The 24,453-nt window shown below is 31.2% G+C and overlaps 1 protein-coding gene across 3 annotated transcripts in view; it reads right to left on the reverse strand.

The window, feature by feature from the left end:
- Positions 1-949: 949 nt before the first annotated feature.
- Positions 950-24,453, reverse strand: part of LOC111037695 (semaphorin-1A-like) — a 62,923-nt gene continuing 39,419 nt past the window's right edge. For 2 of the 3 annotated variants that reach the window (XM_022320402.1, XM_022320401.1), the window contains 15 exons: positions 23,201-23,353; positions 14,084-14,183; positions 12,056-12,101; positions 5,347-5,409; positions 5,123-5,230; positions 4,837-5,026; positions 4,658-4,746; positions 4,428-4,569; positions 4,137-4,333; positions 3,617-3,845; positions 3,241-3,466; positions 3,020-3,156; positions 2,864-2,905; positions 2,663-2,740; positions 2,156-2,529 (listed from right to left, as the gene is read on the reverse strand). In XM_022320402.1, the coding sequence (XP_022176094.1) occupies positions 2,156-2,529; positions 2,663-2,740; positions 2,864-2,905; positions 3,020-3,156; positions 3,241-3,466; positions 3,617-3,845; positions 4,137-4,333; positions 4,428-4,569; positions 4,658-4,746; positions 4,837-5,026; positions 5,123-5,230; positions 5,347-5,409; positions 12,056-12,101; positions 14,084-14,183; positions 23,201-23,321 (2,142 nt within the window). In that variant the 5' untranslated portion in view covers positions 23,322-23,353. Of the gene's footprint in view, positions 2,530-2,662; positions 2,741-2,863; positions 2,906-3,019; positions 3,157-3,240; positions 3,467-3,616; positions 3,846-4,136; positions 4,334-4,427; positions 4,570-4,657; positions 4,747-4,836; positions 5,027-5,122; positions 5,231-5,346; positions 5,410-12,055; positions 12,102-14,083; positions 14,184-23,200; positions 23,354-24,453 lie in introns of those variants that run through there. The other variant, XM_022320403.1, reaches the window with a different exon arrangement.

Genomic DNA, 24,453 nt, shown 5'->3' on the forward strand with positions numbered 1-24,453 from the left:
TAATATTAGGCCCATACTAGCATTACATAATATCATTGTCCCTTTCTTTAATCATAACACAAATAATATAATTGATTATGATCGATAATTTTTAATTTTAAAATCTATTTAGACAAAAGTATAAGATTTATACAATCAAATGTCATATACTATGACATAAGATAAATAACACGTGGACGTCGCTGCCGCTCCTGTGCTCATATTCTTTGACAGCGCCTCCTTTTGTGAGGTTGCGATAGCGAAAACCATTTTCCATATCATAATAAGTTGTCATTGTTTTTAAAGCCACTAAGTAGGAATTTAATTTGAACTATTATAAGTATTTAACAGTGAATTAATGTTATCAACAAATAATAGTGCAATACTATTTTTATTAGCCGGTTTTTGTTAGATATTTAGGTATGCTATGATGTGATATGATATTCTAAATTTGGTAATTATTAGTGAAATAATATTAGTATTTAGAAACAACCTCCAACAATTACAATAAAATATTAAACTACAAAAATATTAACAATGCTAACTGTTCATAAGGCACTTTATTTCAACAATAATAGTTCTATACATTTTCTTAGTGCAAAAATACACTGGTCCATACAAAATTTTTTTAACATATTAAGCATAATAATAAGAAATATAAAAAAATAGACAATAAAAAATAAAAAATATCTTAGTTGTTTAAAAAATAATAATATCAATTATTATCAGAATATAATATATATACTATATATGTTTTATATGTAAATATAAATCTTGGTAACCAATAATATTATTACGAGTATTCTAAGCATATAAAATATCGTTTTATGCCTTTATACAATATTGGAAGTTCATTAATAATAATAATTATATATACATAAATATATATAAATTATGCACAAGACATTTTAATATGGTAAAAATATACAAATCATATCCTATTCAAGATAAATACATTGATTACAAAAGGCACTTACATTTTAGAGAATATTACATTTAGAGATCAAAAAAGGGCGTGCATTTGGGTGTGTATTGCACATACGAAATCATCAATCAATGTTTTGTTCTTGTACATAGTTGTCGCAAACAAAATTACGACTCTTATGAAAATAATAATACTGTATATCGATAATAATTATTAATTAACATTTTTCTCTTTTTCATTTACACATTCATGATTGTTGTAATCGTGATTGAGAGGAATAAACTTCTCACTATTAAAATTAATGACACACTATCAATCCCAGTACAATTCGATTTCATATTATTGTTATTCGTGTCCATTCACAAAAATAATAAAACTAAATAATAACGATAATAAATCACGCTAATACATCGAGTATGATTTACATTGAATTACTTATATATGTATAGTATATAAAATAATTTACAAGTCCTTGGGAAAATTTGGTCCTCTTCAAAGTTCAAAGTTCGCCGGCAAACATCACGGCATTTGCTGGCGTCAACGCGAATTATCCTTCACTCAAAATTTGTTAGAGTCACTCGATAATAATATTGTAACAGTTATCACAATAATAATAACAATAATAATAATATTACAACATAAAATCAATATATTATAATATATCTGCGTGTGTACCTATATATTTAAATTTTAACAACGACGCACGATAAAAACGTGTCGCGGAGTATAACGCGTCCGAAGAGTATCGTACTTATATAATATAATATACGTTATACTACTTCTAATAATAATAATAATTGTCAATAATAAGCTCATATAATAATTATAAGGAATGCGTCATATAGCGTTAGTTGATAGTGCTGACGACATTCGTAAACGGTAATGAACATCGGTTGACTTGCTCGGCGAAAGAGTTTATGCGAACAACCACTCCATAAGCATATTATACAGTAATAAGCTAATATTATATAAACATATGATTTACACATATAATATATATTATATTATTTAACTGTCGTTTTGATTAAATTTGAGATCTTTTATTCGCCCTGTCTCGCCGTCCAACCGTACCAATAATAATAATAATAATAATAATAATAACATAATATTGTACGCTGTACGCGCACATTGCGCAAAAGTCGTTGAAATCAGTCACTGTATTTCTCCATCGGGCCACATCCGGTCCGCGGGCGAAACGAAACCGGAAGCGGCGGTCGTGGCCGTCTCGTCCGTCAGCCGTACACACGCTTATTATATGTACGTTTTCTTGACCTTTTGCAGGGTCTTGTTTTCGACCGCCGAGTCCAAGTTCTTCTCGAGCGTATCGTTCTTGCACTTGGTCACGTTCACCAACAGGTTGAGCGGCGCCTTGTTGTTAGGACAAGGCAGGAACGGCGCGGTGCCGATCTCCGCTGCCCCGTTCATATCGGCCAGTCGGTTAAGCTGGTGATGGGCGTGAACGGCCATCGACGAAAACGGATCGGCGGCGTGCCGAAAGTACCGCGAGCACACGAAACCGGCCGCGAACCCGACGAGCAGCGTGGCCAGCACGCACATCATCATCAGCAGCCCTATGACGTCGCCCAGCGAGATTACGGGCATCTCGGACACCTTTTCGCTGACGCCTGTGCACAAAGGGCAAAAGAATAATATTATTTGAAATAGTCAACGAGACGATAAGGGCGATTGTTATTGTATTATCTTGTAGGATTATGATTGTGTTAATTAATAGTTACACGTGAACACGATGACACTTACTGTCGCTGTTGATTACGTTCTCGGTGTAGCAGGGCGCGCACGATGGACACCTCGGCACGTTCGAGTCGATGTTGTTATCTGTATAATATGTAAGATAAAGAGAATTAACGATAATCTTATACGAAATAATATGCTCATATGCAGACAATTTGATATCATTTTAATAATAATTCGAGATAAAATGTTTAGCGGTCAACTTACCGTCCAATGACGAAGAATGTCCGATCTTTTCGTCGAAAGGCACTGCAAAACGAAAAAGAGACGGAAGCGTTATTAGTCGGTTAAATATCATATTTTTTTATAAACATATTCTATAGGTACAATAAATTATAAATTATATGATATTGTAGTACATACCTTTCGGACAAACATTGCTCAGAGACGATCCGATAGACTGAACAAAATGTTGTTTGGACGTACTCTTGATCTCTAAATGGTTAATACAATGCACCCCGTCCCAAGCGCAGTACGGATCTTGTAGATCAATGCATTCTCTGTGGACAATCGAATCGTTAAAATCTCCATTGCTTATTCAATGTTGTAAAGTAGTGAAATAATAATAATTATCGCATTCTCACTGGCAAGTCGTCTTCAGATAGCACCGGTCCAGAGGCACGGAGATGATGTGTTGGTCGAATGTGACCACTATCCGTCCCGGCTTGCCATCGACTGACTTTATGATGTTCAACGTCCGGACCGGAAGCGGTTTCGTGTTGTTAGAGGTGAGATTCACTTCTTCGATGTTGACGAACTCGGGCAAACCGTTGTTGGTGTGTAATGCACCTTTGACCAATCTCCCGTCATCTGCCAACATATATAAATGGTTATAATATTATATTATATGAGTTACGGCGTATTACGAAATCGTAATGTATACAAAGATTACGAATTATATTTCAACACTATATATAATAGATATACACTGTGAAAATCGTAACTTAAGCATTAACGTACCGGTTCCCATAAACAGAATGTCGTAGTACTGTCCTTTCAGGCCGGAAATCTGATTGTCCACCGCGATGCTAGTCAACCTAGATTGTAGTGATATCCGAGTGAAAATCGGTTTGGAAAACAACGACGGTACAGCGCCGTCCATCAGCGAATGGCTCTTGATGAAATTCACTGTTATGTCGGGTAGTGTCCGACTGTCATCCACGCACGTTCCTGGTCGGGGTTCGGGGATCTATTAAGTTAAAATAGTTGAATAAGTATATTGTACACGAATACACGATGCTATTATATAAACGCGAAGTCATAATCGTAAGAGCAAACAGACTTAATTATCTAGAAGGACAGATCATGATAATCCATATCTAGCTGGTAGGAGTAAGGTCTAATTAATCTCCTCCCCTAAATTTTCGCCAGTGGTTGGAATAATCAAAAAAATATAGAATGTGGAAGGGTAGAGAATGGAACAACTGCGATTTGTTATTATCGTAATATGTGTGCTACAGCGATTATATACGAGCCATACCTTTTTCACAGGCAACCAGTTAGAGTCCATAGCCTCCTGGTCCTTGAAAGATCCCATGAAAGTCTCGATGACATCGCTAATATTGAACATACACACAGCCGAGCCACTGATGGCGTTCACAGGTGTATTGAACACACCGTAGACGATCGGGTCGACGATGCCGGTCAGAGCTGTATTCAATATGTCACTAGTATCCTCTGTACAAATCAAGACACGTCGAGAAATGTATTATTTGAGATCATTAATTATCTGAGAGTATCCATAAATAATATTATAAAACAGTATACTTACGGATCTCGTCAAAATAAAACGGATATTCGCCCGGGATGGAACAGTTGAGCCGAGCTTTCAGGAACGACGTCCATCGATCCCTGTACGAATGCGGACCACCTTTATCGTGTTTGCAGACTCTGGCCACTCGCGAGTAAATAGTCTGCAAATTCGTAATTTCATTGTATTATTATTATATTAACACTGTAGCTGCTATGCATCGTTTATATTAAGAAGTGTATATTATTTACTTTTCCGCAGTTTATGTACTCGACAGCGATTTCTCTGAAGAAGAAAAATATGTAATCCTTGTATTCCAACGAACTCACGAAATTCGGGTCTGTAAAAAATTAATAAATACATGGCGGTCATAAATGTTTGGTCATATAATATTTGAATGTATCGGTCGTTCGAACGGTCGTGTGCATACCGTTTAGTTGCTTGAAGTCTAGTCGTTCGGTCCGCATCGGTTCTTTGTATACAAGCGGGTCGCTGCCGGAAAAGTCAGCCACGGTCCCCGAGTACAATTGGTCGCCAGCGTATATGGACGTGCTGTTGTGCAACGGGTCGTAAGGACATCTACCACGTCCGTCCATTTCCTCCACGCCTTTGGTACCGTCCTGTGCCGAAAAAAAACACAGTTATTGTTGGCTGAACAAAGTACGCGAAAACGGTTTATTTATAAATATATATTTTATAAGCGAATAACAACTTACGGTCAAATTGAATATTTTGCACATCGGATGAAAAGCGTTGGTGCCACAGACAAACAATTCTTCGTCGTTCTTTTTGTACGCGACTCTTATGTAATTTTGGCAATCGTCCTGAAACGAGATATACAAGAGATGTAAAAAACTGGGTTGGGTTGGGCAGAGTTGTTCCACAAAAATTATAATAATAATAATTAATCATACACAGAAAAAAAATATAATAATTTTACCTCCGATTTGCCCTTCAACTGACACATTTCGTAATTAGCTTCTGAAGAATTCCAATAGTATTTCTGCAAAAAAATATACAAGTTCATCATTTAAGATAGGTGCGATAGATTTATTTATTTTTTCCCGATTAAAAAAAGTATACACATTTTGGTTTATTGTTTTGTGTGAACTAGAACGACGTCTCAAAAACAATTAGGCGGAAGCACATTTCATTTGGGTCGATTATTCAATCTTAAACCTGTCTTGTAATTAAAACTAGGTACTGAGGAAAACATACTTAATAACAAACGTATAATGTTAGAGACTTTGAGGCAGCGGTCTTACACATATTTTATCAGTGTCTACATTATAATATAATATTTGATACGTACGACTTAAGATAAAAGTTTTAATATGAACCAGACAGTTTCATTAATGATTAAAATTAAAAGGTTTAATATTTTATCTAAACAATTAATGTACCTACCTACAATATATTACGAATTACGATAAAAACAATAATATTTGATAGCAAAAACGCGCGTTTCATTAACAAATGGAGACCACGCGTGTATACATGATATTATCCTACGTTTTCGTAATCTAGTTAAAAAGCACGTATGAAGTAATGGCCCACTCCAGCAGCAGGTACAGTTGTAAATATGTATACAATAATAATGATCATAATAACAATAGATAATTTGAGAACGTGTTACACGTGTTTTATTAACTAATTAATTAACAATGTGAAACCGAACACCGTTTGCGTTGCGGAAACGGAAATTCGATTCCACGGGAAAAAAAAAAAATAATATAAAAACGCACTGCGAGAAAAATAAAACACGGCTATATAACAGTATAATGCAGTATAGTAAAGTTATAATTGTTATTGGTCATTTATAAACTTATTAATGTACTTACATAAAAATAATTATATAGGTATAAATTCAATATTAGCACGATAATTTGAAGAAAAAAATGTGACAAAGCACGAGTATTAAGCGCGTGATTTGAATTTGCGGCACCATTAAATAATAATAATAATATAATTGTATTCTAAAAGACATATTGAAACGAGACATGGCCGTGGACCGTGAGCCGCGTTCTCGGCTGGTTTTATTTTCGTTGTCGTTTGGGACAGAAAAAATAGGGTAACGGGTATTATTATAACGCGTGTGCGTTAACGCATAATATATACACATATATATATGTATACTAGCTATATAGTCGCCCGCCCGTCGGACGACGCTAGCGGTATGGGACGTGAGCGCACACCCCTTTTTTCACATTTTATTATGTGCTCGCGTTTTGTTCTGCGTGTATATATATAACCCACCAGACTAGGGTTAAAAATAATTGAACGAAATTAAACACGGCGCAGATATATGGTAAGCACACGGGATAACATTTAACAGATGATTTCCCGATCTACGAATAATACGAGTAATATGCAAAACAATAACGTAATCGACAAATAATAATAATAATTAATAATAATCGAGTTACGTGAAGTACAACGAGAATAGACGTAACTACTAGGACATTAAGTAATGAGGGGGGGGCAGCTCGAGTCCTGACCTTTTTTGATAGCAAAATAAGGTATGGGGACAGTTTCCTTTAACGTAGGTACATCAATAATTAATACTACACCAAAAAACATAGTTTTATCCACAGAATACAGATATACGTATAATATATAATTATGATATTTTTATATATCCGTGGCCCCGTGGGTAAAACTAAATTATATCACTGATGTTAATGATGAATATTTAATGATAAAGAACTATATGAGCTCGTAATATGCATTGATAATAAAATAATGGATAGGGTTTTCGACTTTATCAGTAGGGGAATTTTTGAACAATCAAAATTAATCCAGCATACAAATAGAAACCACCCAGGAGCATGGATAATAATATATTATAAAATTCTTTCTCTATTTCAAAAAATAAGCTACGACCCCACATAAACTGTTGATATACAACCAAGGCCTAACCATATCTTTACTGTCGCAATTAACGTTATTTTACTCATTAGTACCTATCAGAAAATAGTATACTAACTGCCCGGCTGATGTTATGTCGTATCTTGAATAAAGGACAAAATGTTTCTTGGATATTTTTCATTTTCAGTATATGGTTTGTTTAAATATGAGTTATGAGTTATGACAAAGATTGCGTCTGTAATATAATATCTATGTTCTAAATATTTTAACAAAATATAGATGGTCAAATAAAATATGTATAAGAAACTAATTATAAATAAGCGTCTATACATATGGTAAAAAATTACTATCGACTGATTTGCAATATTTATGTTTTTATTTGAAGTAGGTATAGTTTATTTTTCTAAATATTTAAGTTGAAAACTGAGTCACTGATTAAATATTGTTTGTGTTAGTTTCTAATAAACATAAAAGGTTTTATTTTAATTATAAAAATGAAGTTAACAACACAATATTAATATTATTATGTTTTAGTCCCCAAAGTTACGTTTCTGAGTCGTATATAACATAATAAATGTGTCCCCTTAAAATATTAAGATATGCGTATGCCATATTTAAAACGAACGATTTGTTATGCGAATAAAATCGGTGCAAACAATATTAATATTGAAAACGATTTAAACAATACGAATAATACACCTGCAGTTGAAAACATTATTCTCCTTCCGCGGTTCTACCATATTGTATACTCCCACTATTTGAATACTTGTGTATAATATACTGCGTTAGATGTTCTTTGTATAATAATTTAATATATTATATATATTTACAAAACTATTTCAACAATTTGTGGTAGCTTAAAACACGAATGGGTCTTATGATTAATAAATGCAGCATTATGGTGAGCTAAAATTATTCCAGAGGTGATTTTTGTGACCATATAAGTCATTACCATAACTATATTGTAAATTTATAACTATAGAATAAAGTGGGTCTGGCCTGATGACTTAAGCCATAGAAGTTCATATACACCCTTTTGCTTTTGTGTTTACTTATTTAATTTACGTTAAGTTTACCTACTTTACGTACCTATATATATATATACACGTAAACAGAATTAAAAACAAACAACAAGCTTCTAAGTTTCACAACAAGATTACTTTAAGGTCTTCATAAAAATACGTTGTAAAAAGGTCTCAAAAATTAAATTTACGCGGTAGAAGAGTTTAACAAATAATTATTTTTTGACTGGAAAAAAACGCATGAAGAAACCTCAACTCAAAATTCATCTTAATAAAATGTTTCAGTTATGATAAATTCTTACAAGTGTATACACTATACTTCAAAATTGTTCAGTTAAACAATTCCATTGAGTATTGTCTGCATAAAACAAACATAAACACTAAGTTTTTAGAATTATTTTAACGGAATGTTTTATTTAGAATACATAAATAAAAAGTTAACTTTTATTTTGACACGACGTACCTTATTCAAATACAAAAAAAAACTTTTAACCATGTATAGTTTTTGGTGCAATTTAAATGTTTCAACTTCGGTTTTTTTTCTTCTTCATCTTTTATATAGATATTTTACACCAACCTAATCTGGGTCTCTGCAGTAAGTACTAACATTTTACCGATGTATAAATCAAAACTGTTGCGGATATGCATTAACCGGGCAATTGTGCAGTTGAAATTCTAATTTATTAGAAAGCTACTTGTTCCCGAAACATTAGCCATGCCTACATAATATTAGGTTTATACGTATACTAAACAATCTATACGCAGTAGACGTTTAATTCGTAATTTACTTACAGAGCCCATCAATCATAAAATGTGTTGTCACATTCAAAATACTACCAGTCTGCCCACGATGTCTGTCACAAGTTAAGTTTATTTTTTATTTTCTTATCACACAGTCATTCTACAGTTTATTTTTTCAACGGGAATCACATAAGGTAAAAATATACGGTAATTTACATTACTTTCATTTCAAAACTATGACATCAGAGTTGACCGGAAATTCTATCCATAAAAAGTATATTATAATAATATTAATAATAATAATAATAATAATAATAATAAAAATAAAAACATTTCCCTCGAGGCGTTTAATAACACGCGTGTTTATGATAATATAAATACGTGCAATCTTAAAAAACTCTTCTGTTCATTTGAGCGAAACCCGTACCTAGCTGATAATTCGTTCATCAAAAGCATTTAAGCCCCCCCCCTAGCAGATTTTCGGACACAACACCACCCAGCATGACCCTGAGGCCTAATTGATATTTAACAAGGATATTTTAAATGACCCAGTAGTACTACCTATAATGCCATATCCCCCACTCTTATTCTTTCTTTCCTCTCTCTCAGTCTTTCGTCGTCGAGCCATTAATTAGAAGGACAATGTAGTGTTTCTTCGAAACACATACAACACTAAGATAATAATTATTTTTATATTGTTCAGGAGATTTTGCGAAATAACCAGAACACGCTAACACGCTGGTGAACCCAGACAAAAGAAGGCCCACACGTGTCCTACTCTTTCACCAATACCGCTGTTTTCCATTGTTATTGATTAGACTATTACTTGCCCAGGTATTTATTAATTATGCATTTTTGGACCATAACAATAGAAAAATATGTGAACACGAGAGAGTAAAAATGATTAATTTTTTACGATAATCTAATACATGTGATATGTGAATAAGAGGGTATACAGCGGCACCAGTGCTACAAAAATGCATACTGCAGTATAGATATAATACAATAATTTTTAAGAAAAGTAAAAATGTTAAAATGATAATAAAAATAATTAAACAGAATATAAATGTAAATTAAATTGATTTAATAATTATATTATACACATTATCCATATTACCCCATAGAGCCAAAATAGGCTAAAGGTACGATATATAATATTAATATTCACTGCAAAAAGTTGTTCTTGAGACAAATTGTTGAACAAATTATGTCAGAATTTGAATGTCTAAATATGTGTAAGTTGAAAGTAAATATGTTGTTTATATTATCAAAGAAGGTATGAAAAATAAAATGTTTTTTTTTCAAACAAACCCATAGGTTTGACATGATTGTTTAATTTTTAAATCAAGATAATAAACATTAAATAGTTTATAAGTTTGTAGTTTATTTTCAACATGATATTTTTTAATGTTCAACTATTATCTACTAACTGTAACGTATTTTATCATTCCTTTACTATAATGAAATAAGACTGTTGTTTATTAAGTTTATCACAAAAATAAATAAATGGGTTACTGGGATATGAAGTCAGTATTTGAGAAGGATTATTATAAATGGGAGAACAGTGTAGTTCCTATAGTAATGGATGTACAATAAAAAGGATTGGATTTTCTTAAAAAGAACAAAGAAAGCAAATACATAAAACATATCTCGTAATATATTATATTATTTTCTTATCTGTAATAGTTTAAAACTCGTCAAACTAGAAATAAGCTCATCGTAACTGTAAAATATTTTTCTTCTTTCATTTTCATTGCGTTAATGGAAAATGTCTGTTGGTTTTATAAGATTTATAAGCAGTTTTATCGGGATATTATTTAAAAATTATAATCTTTATGAAATAAAGATGATCCATAGTAAATAAAGTTCTCTGGAGGGATTTCGCCTTCATATGATCAAATCGAGATGAAGAAATATCACCCACAGAAAGTGTCTTAAGGCAAAATATTTTATTGCAAATAAAAAATAAGAAAAAAATGAAGTAGCATTTAAATTATTAATTATTTAATTTATTGGTTACATAAATATTATAATAATTACAATAACGTAACCTTGGGCTCTTCGAATATTACTCATGGAGTAGGTACCATCATAACAATATTATAGTTTTTCGAAATCAAAATACTCAATAAATATAAACCTGTTATTTCTTAATTTTAAAAACAAACTTATCGAATCCTTTTACATATTACGAATATATATACATATTATGCGTATACGATTGGTACATTGATATACAACTGGTTTTGAAAATTACCGTATACCAGCTATTATAGCAAAAAATTAAATAAACGCCCATATAACCACTTTACGTATAATTTATACAATTTATAAGTCTTATAATATACCTACGTAAGAACTGTGTATGCACTTGTGTATTGACGAGGTACCGTCGGGACCATTTATTTATATTATTCAGATGACATATATTTGCTGTATTATTATTCAGTTGGTGATTCAGTATTTATGTACTACGTAGTAGTTGGTAAAACGATGTTTCCGGCAGGTCACTATAACATGACGATTCGAGACAACTGAACGGCCAAATCCGTTATAGTCGTCAACACAAAATACATTTAAAATTGAAAAAGAAAAAACAGTGCATCTATATACACCGGTTTACATATTACCTACATATATATTACGCATACGAATAGGGGGACGACTTTAGGAAAATATCGTCTTAACCGCATATTATATACCTATACACCGTTTCGTTCGAGGTGACCAAACCAGGCAAGAGTACAAAGAACTCGAAGCAACGGACCGGAAAAACAATTCCAAAACGCGTCGAACTTCACTATATTACCAATGTACATATTATTGTTGTTCATGTATATATATATTTATTACACACAACTCAACTGCGGCCACCGGTTTAATATATTAGTCTGTCCGAACTATAGTTTAAATACAAGTCTTAACGTTATTTAGTAGCTAAACACAATATACGAATACATATATTTTATACCGTATTTTACGGTGAGAATAAAATACAACGAAAATTAATTCACTCACGTGATTTTCCTTCATGGTGTCCAAACTGATGTTGTAAAGTACATTTCTGAAATTAAAAAACTTTCAATTAATTCCAGCACGCCATTATAATATTGTAGGCGAAAGGCGATGTGACACGGAAAAAAATAATAAAATTAAATCACCGCAGAGTGCTATTTATCGATATACATCATTGATCATTGAATAGTCACACGGTCATACCAATTGGGTTTTAAAGTTTTACGTAACAATTAATAATAACAATTATTGAACTGATTAACGTCTGCGCTTGCACAGGTAGTCCGAAACAATTACATATTTCTGGTATTACGTGAAAATGACGTTTGCTTTAGAATGTTCAAAAACTTATTTGATTCAAATAAATTGTACAATTATAAGTATTAATTACATTGCACAAACTGATCGTAAACTATTTTCAACGTTTTCTTAGATAAATTAACGAAAATCGTAATCAAAGTTCAAATATAGGTTAGAAAATAATTAATATGAAAACGATTATAAGATATGATCTTACACGATTTAACAGCAAATTAAATTCAAGTTTCGAAACCAAGCGGTTTTTAATAAAAACTATACAAACTATATTAACTATTCGGTAAATTATAATAATTATAATTATTGGATTAAATTATTTCACACAACAGCTTTTTTTGAATGAAATTAATCACCAATTTCACCATAATTCAACATAATTAATATTTTACATTGTAACGAACATCTGTATAAATTGTAAAATAATCACAGTAATAAACAGTTTACTGTTATAATATTATAATAACTTTGAGTCCTATAAATTATAATATTTGTTACCACTGTGTATACAATATAAGTATTAAAGTATCATACGATATTTTCTTTTCTTTAAGTGGCAGAATAAATGTATACATTTCCTTCTTATTCACCTCTTAAAGAAGTCTGTAAGTCGTAAGATATATTACGAAACATCCAATAGGTCCTTTAGGGTATTGGATGTGATGATTTTCTAGCTTTGTCTAATACACTCGAACATAGGAATTCAGATGACACTTTCTGTTTTAACGTACCTACCAATTGATTCAGTGAATAATCGTTAATAATTCTAAAAACGATTTCAATTTATCGTCAAGTCTACTTCAGATTCGCTTTCACACATTTTTAAATTTTATCCGAAAATATCAAGTATGAAAAATGAAAATGTATTAATTAATAAGAGTATTAAGAGTATTCAGAGAATTAAGTCGATCTGAAATACACTTGACGATAAATTCAAACCGTGCCAGATTTTCAATTACTTCACTAGATCGATAGGGATGTTGGAAATAGAACACATCTAAAATCCTGTGTTGTACTTAAACATTTTAACTGTCAAAAGTGATTTATACAGAAATGCAGAATAAGAGTTATATGTAGGTATGTTGAATGTAAACATAAGTAAATGATTCGAGGATAGGAAATAATTTATAATATCAAAAAACTGAAGTTAAAACTTCAAATTCTGTGACAAATGCACTACCGGAACAAAAGGCAGCATAACGAATCAGTGTACAAACATATAAGTAGAGCATAAATTGTTTTTTCATAGAGTTTTGCATGTGGTTTCTGAACCATGTGAAATTTTTGAAAATTCACAGAACACTATAGGTACTTATATATGCATATAATATATATATACATCTAAATGACTTTTATATTATATTTATTTATACTTTCTAACGATGTAGTGTAAACGCTTGTGTTACCTACCAACTAATAAAATTGAAACCTAAGAAAACAGTCAAAAAGTGAACCCACCTACTAGTATTATAATAGTACTCGTAGAATATAAATGGTTCATGGAGCATGTATCCTGTCTTAACGCCAAGTCATCGTATTGGTTCTTTGTTTACGTTTACGGACTTATCGACCGGGTAGCCTCCACCTCCCCCAAAAATCGATCCACCGTAACGCCTACACCCACCTCGTATATCCCACGCGTTATGGTGTTTTTATTAATTAGGCGTGCACAATACGTGCCACGCATTTAATATAAAGGGTAGAAATATAATGTACCTGGATCCTATTAGTGCGGTCGTCTGATCTTGGAGGAGTATTTTGAAGTAGTCTGTGGCGGTCTTGTTTCCATGAAATATTTGGTCGGAATTGAATGCGCCTGAAACACGATTAAACAAACTCAATATTAATACAATTATAAAATGTAAATACAAGTAATCACCAATCAGTATGTATAAATATATGTCAATATCTAAACAACAAACAATACAAGTTTCGTGTTTGTTGAAAAAAGAAAAGACATGGAACCTTGAATGATTTACCATTACTTGAACGACCTCTTCTTAAGTATATGCCATTCATATGCAAACGAAAGACAATTTCCCTATAAATATTCTTGGGCATTTTATGAAAGTCGACTGTGATTTGCATTCGTATTATACGCACGCTGCTCAGAAATATAATATATAATTCTCCTTTGGATTATAACGTTTTATTATTTATTGTTATGCAATAACAAACCTTGGGAGTACTGCACACGTATAGGATCATGCATATATATTATTTACCTTGCGACGCCAATAATTTTACACTGGCAATAAATTATTAAATCCCTGCGTGAGATCACGAACGTTAAAAAAAATTATAACTCCTTCATCACCCCTATGGAGAGCGCCGCCCCCACCGCCGACGCACAGGTGGCCGTTATTAGTAATGCTTTTTTTCTTATTAAATAATATTAAATAATATATGTTGTTAATCTATTGTTTTTCATCGAAAACTCTCCTCTCCTATTGTCGTACTATCTTTCTCACTCTCGTGTGTGTTGTATATTATTAATATCATACGATATATTATCTGGACGAACCTTGACGTCTGCAGAGTATGTGCGGCGAACAAGGCTAAATCGTGCCTCATTATTATCTAACGAACGATGTGGTGGTAGCCAGCCACAAAAACCATTCTCCCTAATTTTATTTATTATTGTTATTTTTTTAGCTTTATCATTTTGACACAAGAATAAGTAATCACGTTTTTATAAAATATATGCTATTAAAAATGGAAAAAGAAAATTACCCAATTGAAAATCTGAAGTATTTTCCGTTATTCTTTCATGTGATATTTTGTATAATATTCGTTTTTCCCATAGATAAAACTTAACTATAAAATATACATAATTGAAAAACTGGTGATCTCTATAGAGATAATAAATTCTTTTTTTTATATACTATAGGGTTAAATATGAGGAACTTGAGTCTGATCAACTGACTGGAATTTATATTCTAGGTAAAGAGCATATATTTTCAAAATAATAATGTAAAAATAAAAACATCATAATTTACTATCATTGATTTTTATACTTCAGTACTTGAGTCTAACCTAACCTCTGGAGGCGATTGCCCTGCCTCTTAAAATATGTAACATTGAACACATTTCTTATATCCATATAGGTAACAACATAATATCACATATTATGAAACATGCGTATCATATTTCTGTGTTAATGTATATTTCGGAAAATATAATTTAAAAAAACTATTTAAATAAAATGAGTCAGCGGCAATACAAGGACTCGTATCAGGCGGATAAGTGTTTAAAACACTATAAATAATCAACAGCTTATCACACCCATATTATATTATTATTTTCGATTAAAGAACTAAAGAATCGAGTCGTATTTCCGAGCAAACAAATATAATAATAATTACATGTATTAATGATTTACACATTCACACATATATATATCAGTTACAAAACTGCCTAAGAATTCCAAACAAATTTTTAACATATCATTCAGTTTGTGCACATTCTTTGATTATCTATGTACAATCTATACGCGTGCATGATTTTTTTTTTGTATTAAATGGGTTAAACAAATTAACTGCAATATATTGTCGTTACCACGATGAATGTATTTTGACATAAATTTAAATAATTATTCACAATGATTTATAACTATCATACGTTATACTCTAATAACATTAATAAATATATACCTATAATAATACTGATGTTTTTTCAAACGATTTTATAAATATATTATAATGTGCACCTATACATAACAATTATATAGAAACATGTGTAATGTGTGTAATTGTTTTAAAATGTTTTTATAATATTTATACCTAACTATTTTTTTAATCATATACCTATTCATATGAAATTTGTCTACATTTAGTGAATTATATACAATAAACAGTAAGTTATAAAAAATTTTTTCTGTATTTCATAACAGCTTTATTATATAATAAATATTACCAATAGGTTAAAATATTATACAGGTATATGAAAACCGTCTTAGAATATAGATTAATATGTATGTAATATAAGAATACAATTTACAATAAAAGGCTACAATACACAGTTATGTCATTTTTGAATAATAGATATTACGGTTGTCAAGCTATGTTCGGTCTCGACTCAATTACAAATACAATATTATAATGATTTAGGTTCCAGTTGATTGATTGAAATTAAAAACAGTGTCTTAAAATATAATGAGCATATTATTATTAGTTATTATAACGCAAAATCGTTTTAATATCAAAAATGGATTGGAAAAAATAATTGGTGCCTGTATGGAACTGGCTTACAATGATACTACTCAGCTTTTTACGTCGCAAATACAATTGATAATATATATTATATTATCTTTAATTGTATTCATATATAATGCATATAATTATGTTTATGAACACTTAAGATAATAAAAGTGAGTCACTTCTCAACACAACAGTTTTGTTGTTCAAATTTACAATGTTTTTTAGTTTCAACATAATTTATCATAAATCAAAAATAATTGTTGAACGCTAAGTAATACTTACAAAGTTGCAATATATGTTTATGCACTGTCTAACTACAATTTAAAAATTGTAAAAATAAAATAAAATTACGATATTATATAGTCAAGATTAGATTTTTTGTAACCGTCTTAATATTGTATGATACGTGACTACCACAGTACAGCCGATAGTGATCAAGATCAAAAGCTTCCAGTCAGAATGACTTTGTTGGGGTTTTAATAACCCGTCAACCTGTCACAAGATCATGGTTAAAGATAAACGCAACAAAAATAACGTTAAATTAATGAAGAGAGAAAATGAAGTCATTTGTTATCCTGCCCAACGATTGCGGAGGACCCCATGAAAAGTCTTGTTTCTTTAAATAGTTCGTGATGTCTTCAGCCCCATTTAGATAAGTTAACTGAATACTGAATGACAAATGATAAATAATAATTTTTTTCTAATTTTTATAGTAAATTAATTTATAACTAAAATATTACTATGGCATAATATACGTGCTGAATTATTTGTCGACACCCAAGTTCTTCAAATATAATGCCATATTTTAAATAATATATATCACTGTAAAAGAGTATACGATTAGCATAAATTATAGTAAAAACAAGTTTAGACTTTAACGATATTCACTCTAATAGTTTTTAGCATATAAAAACAATTAAAATATGTGGTATTTAATTATAATATAACTTCAGTAATTGAGATTTTAAGTTAGTTAGGTATTCGTTATTGCAAATGTGTATAATTTATTTATATATAAATCAATAAATCATAATATAGTCGAATAATATTGACAATTATATTAATATATAAATGGCTTGTATTGCCAACGAGAAAACAAATAGATTATCATAATACGTACCATAAGTACGAATTTCTAGTTACTCTCAGGCAAATTTCGCTTTCAATAAATTATGGTAGAAGAAAAACAATTGCGTATTTTTTTGCAGGGGCGTAATTTCAGTGAGTTGATCAGTTCCATTCGAAAGTGCGACCACTTGGATTGAGACCAAAAAATATTATTAATAATAATGATAAAACTTGTTTACCTCATATGTATATAAGGTCCATAAGAGAGAAGTATAATTTTATCGTATTATACAACGTGCGAAAAAATGACGTGGAGGGGAGATCTCATTAGAATTCACATGAGGTAGGATATTTATTTTTTTCTTATTCAATTTTACGCTTGTTTATAATTTATGAACTCCGGAAATATTGTAATCTCGCGTTGTATACAAATACACGCACATGACTTATATGAATAAATTGAAAACAAATCTTACTATTTCGTTTGCCGCCGCCGTCAATGGGACATCCCACCGGACAAACCGGTAACAGCGACGACGTTGAAAGAAAATAACTGTATATTATGCGAGATAGGTTCAGGAAAAAGACGGCGGCAACAGAGAGAATATTATAATATAGATATTTGTGTTTTAATCACACTGCTGCAACTCTCCGTTTTCACGCACAGTTGTAATAAAGGTACTTCCGCAGCAATTCTACCAATGTAGCAATCGAAAATGTAAAACTTCCATCATCATACATAATCTTTGCGTAACACGACTCTTTGGTCCGTACAAGTATACACAATATATACTTAAATACACACATACGCATTGATATACAGGCGTATACACAATAATATTATGTTGACTATAATATTATACGTGATACCGTCACAGCGTTTTCGTCGTCGGACTTCGTGCACTTCGCTCGGGCGGTCTTTGCGGGCGTGAACAATTTATTACATTATTATTCAATTATCATTGATACATTCATTGCATTATACGCTCTACAATACTCGGCGAGCGCAACGTCGCCGTTGTCGTCGTTGATTGATCAAAATCCTCAAAACGCGTTGACCTTTCGGCAACGACGTGTCGTCTGGAACGCTGCATACGGAGGTAGAGCGCGCGAACCCCGCACGCTCGCTCACACACACGCTTGTTTGTGACTATATATATTAATTTAAGAGCACACGAAAGGCAAATTCAGGTCAATGCAGCGTAACAAGAGTTGATTGAAGCCAACAACAAACCGGCCGGTGTCCTCTCTCTTCATATTTATTCATCTTATTATTTTGGAACAAGTGTCTATTATAGCTACCAAAAATAGTAAGAAGACTCCGGTCTTATATTTATGTACAAAATATTTTTTTTATGCCTATACGAGGGAGGACCTGCTATTGCACACATGCATAGTGCAGCATCGTACGTGCAATCTGTGAGTTTCAAACGAAAGATAGAAGTATCGTGGCAAAATCGATTATTCCGATGTACACATGCGTGTAATGTATGTGTCCAAAGAAGAATATGCCCAAAGACAGTCGGGAAATGGTGTAGAAATGGGACCTAAAACAATATTTCAATGTAATAAAACAGGGTCTCTAGAATAACGGCATGACGTCCTCGGACTCCATTTCTATACTATATTATACACTTATATTTCTTGCTAGATACATAACACATTTATAGGCGTTCGTATACAGACTTATATTTATTAGTAGGTACAGAAAACTAAGAAATACCTAATGCTTCAAGTTAGTTATGAAACCTAATACTGAGTGTAGGTACTATAATACAATATTACAATATATACAATATATAACATAGGTAAATATATTTACTTCTTTAAATATATTATATCTATTTTTCGAATCAGTTGTTCTAAAAAATGTACTTTGTAGTTTGTTGTTAGTTTAAAATATTCATAAAAATCACTTATAGCGGCTTAATTCTATTAAAACTTACAAATACTAAAACAGTTTAGAAATAAATTACATATACCTACATACTTATATATGTTGAAAAAAAACTTTATCGTGAATAAATTACCATATCAAAGTTCCGATTTTTTAGACATTTTTTGACGCCTTAAGCACTGATATTCTGATAATTTATAACGCTGAATATACTTGTATAGACGATATCATTTTCGTCTGTTTGATACTTTATCGAGCATTTTACCGTGTAACCAGTTTTATGTCAGACGATAATACCTCATGGCTATCTTAAAATGGGGCAATATAGAAGTTTAATGAATTCAACAAACCTAACCTGATCCAAATTCATGGTATATATCGAAATCAGATCAAAAAATTTGACGTAAGAGCTATTAGTTTAACTAATTGGCGTGTTAAACAAATTCGTCTTCTCAGGATCATTTTTATTACAAAACATTTACACACGCTTTATTTTAAAAATGCAATAATAATTAAACCTAAATAGGTATACTTATAGGTATCATTTAATATTTTATATTAAAAAAATTGAGGATAAATATATAGATATCTAAGTTACATTGTTAAACGGCGTAAATTGATGTGGCGTAAAATATGCGTAGGTAAGTAAACAAAACAAACACATAGTTTAAAACCGAATAAAATGATTGGTAAAAATGGCAATAATTATGTTATAGTTATTCGAAGGACGTGTCGGTAACGAATTTAGCGACTCACTGTTTGTATTTATAATAAATGTATATAATATATTTTGTCAATATAGCGTTACAGTCATGCTAATCCAACATGATATTGTAAACCAGCATGATGTAGATAACCTTCGCGGTATCTTCCCTAGTCATTAATATTGTGTATCTATTAAGTCAGTAGCAGCTACAATGACGTTTCGAATTCGAACTCATTTATACTAAATTAATAATATTAAATTGTCATGACAAATATAAAAAAATAAGTTATACCCTTCTCGTGTCAAACTGGCTGAGTAGATGTGTTTGCTAAATAATTGTTCGGGTCGAGATTTTTATGAACTACAAATAATTAATAAACGTGTTAAACTAAAACAGATATATAGTTGTAAGAATGTGTTCACAAATTTGATAATGTTATTGTTCGATTGCACTTCAGAATTTCAGATACCGAATGACCGAGAAGGAAAAAGTAAAAACCGTCTCAAAGAAGTTTTTAGATTGTGGTATAGTATGAAATAGGCCGTACACGGCGATAAATTATACTATACTTGAACAGAACGAGCATAATGTTATGTTTTTGTTATCACTGAACAGTGGGTAAATATTTATCCCAAAATGTAAATGCTTAATATCCAAGTATCCTTATGGCTATGTGGTAGTAGGGCGGAGGTAGTTTATATACCTACCTATATATATATATATATAATATATTATTATACCATACTAAAGAATAACAATATCATACAGGTATATAATAACCTTATTACCAAATAATGTGATGTTACGATACATCCATATATAATTTATTACACCTGGTGGTAATAAATATATTTTATTCCGTGTCAAATGTCGTACACAAACAATGCGTATAAGAGCTATGGGCGAGGTGGTTGGCGTCGCAGGTTACTGCAACCACGGTTTGTGTACAATAACCGATGCAACACTACGAGAGGGAAGAATACGTCACCGCTGCGCACACGTTTGGAACGTCTCGTTTTTATTTTTTTTTATTACTTTTCTGTCGTTAAAAGACCTCCCAAAAACTGGTGACCGCGATGCACGCACGCACATACACGTACATCCATAATAACATTTTACCTCTGTATCCTACCTACCTACGCTATGTGTGACCACTGAACCCCGATAGACGATGTCGTTACGACTGCGTCCTGACCGCACGCGCGATATCGTATTGCTGTGATGTAGGTACGCGAGCAATGTATTATAATACATCGTCGTCGTGCGCTTTACACACCGCACACATATAGGACAGAAAACGACAAAAAAAAACCCGACGCAGATGATATTACGGATATCGAGACACTGTGAGATTTTGGGAATAATAATAATATTATTATTATTTATCCATTATAAAACACAACGCAGACATTGACCGTTCACTTTTTCGTTCCACTGCAGTGTCATAATCATCGGCACTATGCGCTCGGGTAACACGGTGGTGGCCGGGTTTCGGTCGACTTATTATCGGTGCGTGCCACGCGATTTCGGTGTACCGCACAGTGTTTGCAGATACGAGACCGACCGTTATTGTATACTTTATAATTATAATATTATAATACCGTGGATGGGTAAATATTATAATAGTACACACTACATAATAATTAATATGGATATAATAGGAAATTTATGCCCAAATTTATCAAAAGAATTCGTGTTTAGAACATATTTAACAAAGGTATATTTGTTTAATAAATCTTTATCATATGATTAATAATTATATTGTTCCATTTTCATCCATTGATCTCCAATGTATTTTGTTTTCTCTCTCCATTGATGTAAATATTAGGTAATATTTCTAATTTTAAGATTTTAATTTCAACACATAATGCGTAGATTTCAATAGACAGTTTAGATTTGATTATTATAAATAGTATGGTACTATGATATTATACTGTTTTTTTCTATTAAGGAATACGCAATAAGGTTTCATTATTATCTGGCAAATGATAATTTGAGTTAAGGATCAGGACTTGATTTAATTAAAGCTCCCGTATAAATTATTGAACAATAAGATAGATTGCCCGGAGGCATTGCAATGTTTTAATTATAATATTAAACCAATCAACTATATACCATATTATATTAATATGGTGATTGGTGACAATAAAAATTGTTTTCTTTTTTTAATCTAGTAATTATTGTACAATCTATTAAGTATTATTTTTTACAATAAGCACAAGTGATGTTGTGGATTTATAAGAAATGTTTGAAAAAATAAAATAAAATACATACAACATTTCAGATAGAAGGCTTGAGTAAAGTGGCCATAAATTAATGGAACTTCATAACATGTAAAATTGGGAGTTAGTCGATTAGTCGATCACGATACCACGTTCGTTTTGGGCGCCTTCTGCAGAGGCACCAGGAATAGTGAGAACAGATAGTTCTGAGATAAAGGAGTTGAGGTGGTTGAAGAGATTCAAAAGCATGCGTTTGTATAAAAAATCTTGGTGATGTTTTTAACTGCTGAGATGGATAGATCTTCATGGAGAGTACCATTTGAGATGTAGTATGTGGCTTTGGTTATTTGGCGAAGGAATTTTTATTAAAATATTTGGAATTTACTAATGTTGGTGCAGCTCTCCATAACGGCATGCCATAGGTCCATATTGGTTTGAATTTTTTTTTAAATAGTCATTACTCATTAGCTTTTATTTTTCCCTTTATTTTATGTAAAAATTAAATAACCAAGAATTGGCCCCTAAAAAATATTTACTATTTGTTGCATACATAAGATGTACCTACATAATATTATTTATACACATATATTTTTATTGTTATTGTAATCTAATTTTCGCAATAAAGATTACATTACTTATTGTTACATAATAATCATATTTCGTCCTTACTAGCTGGATATCAATCTCAGTTTAGCGAAATCGATATAATAGATGTAAGTATGCGAGATTTTTGTACTCACCATATCTGACACTGTTCTTTGGCGGTAGATTCTGTTGCCAAGCCTCGGCCAAACTAATCAAAACGGTAAAGACGACTAAGTTGACCAGACGACTTGTCCCGCAACTCGAACAGCCCCACATATTTACAGGTTGTTCGGAGAATTCATCTGAAACTAAACAAACAGGACGACATTGTTTAATAATATAAAATATCATAAATGTTATGGTTTTACAGTGTACACTTAACAACAGCAATACAATAAGTAGGTAGGTATAATATTTGCTTGGCAATGGTTTAACTAAAAATAATATATTGCACAAATTAACCTTTAAGCAATTCTTTAAAACTATAAATGATCTTCTAACCACTAGATTATAACATATAAATCATACTTTAATTTTATATTTTTCATACAATACGCACTATTATAGCTATAAAGAATAACGAATAAACGACCAATTAAAAAATATGTACCTATACAGCTAAATATTATACGTTTGTCAGCGTACAGTTACCCGCGCAGTATATTCATACAGACAGTATACTATTATAGGTACGTGTGTAAACTACTATATACATTTATTACTTAGATAATTATAATTGCAATAAATGTATCATATTTCGATATTTAGCTCGAGGGTATATATTGTTTCAAATGAGTATCTATTTAAAACAATTTGACAAGAACAAAAGGATATAACAATATCATAATTAATCTTAAATACTAACATAGGTAATGTCAACTTGAATTACACCGTTACTTTATTAAAGTTACAGCATGTATATTTGGATACATAAATGTATTTACTCATCCTAACACCTTTCTCTTCATAACTTGATCCATAAATCATTGTATAACGTTTTACGTTGCAAAATGAAACTACGTTCTAACGAATATGTTATTTACGCACAGTGAATAAATATTATCAAATGAATTATTACATGCAACATAGGTAATATACGATAAAAATGCAATAACAACAATAACTTCAAATTTTAATATTATTAAAAAATTTTAAACAATAATATTATGCAATCAAAAATAAAAATATTTCAAACATAAATCAAGATAATCATATTGATGGCATATACATATTTACATTTTACTTAGTATTTAAATGTATCGATATTGAATGCATGATTATCTACCCACATTTTTAACATTTATTTAATATAAAATAATTTATTAGCTTAACATTGGGCGTATTTCTCCTTATTTCTTATTATGATTTATTTTAAGAACAGCATCTCAAAAATTATATAAGAAATTAT

The sequence above is a fragment of the Myzus persicae genome, unplaced genomic scaffold (assembly GCF_001856785.1).
Source record: "Myzus persicae strain clone G006 unplaced genomic scaffold, MPER_G0061.0, whole genome shotgun sequence".
NCBI classification, from domain to species: domain Eukaryota; kingdom Metazoa; phylum Arthropoda; class Insecta; order Hemiptera; family Aphididae; genus Myzus; species Myzus persicae.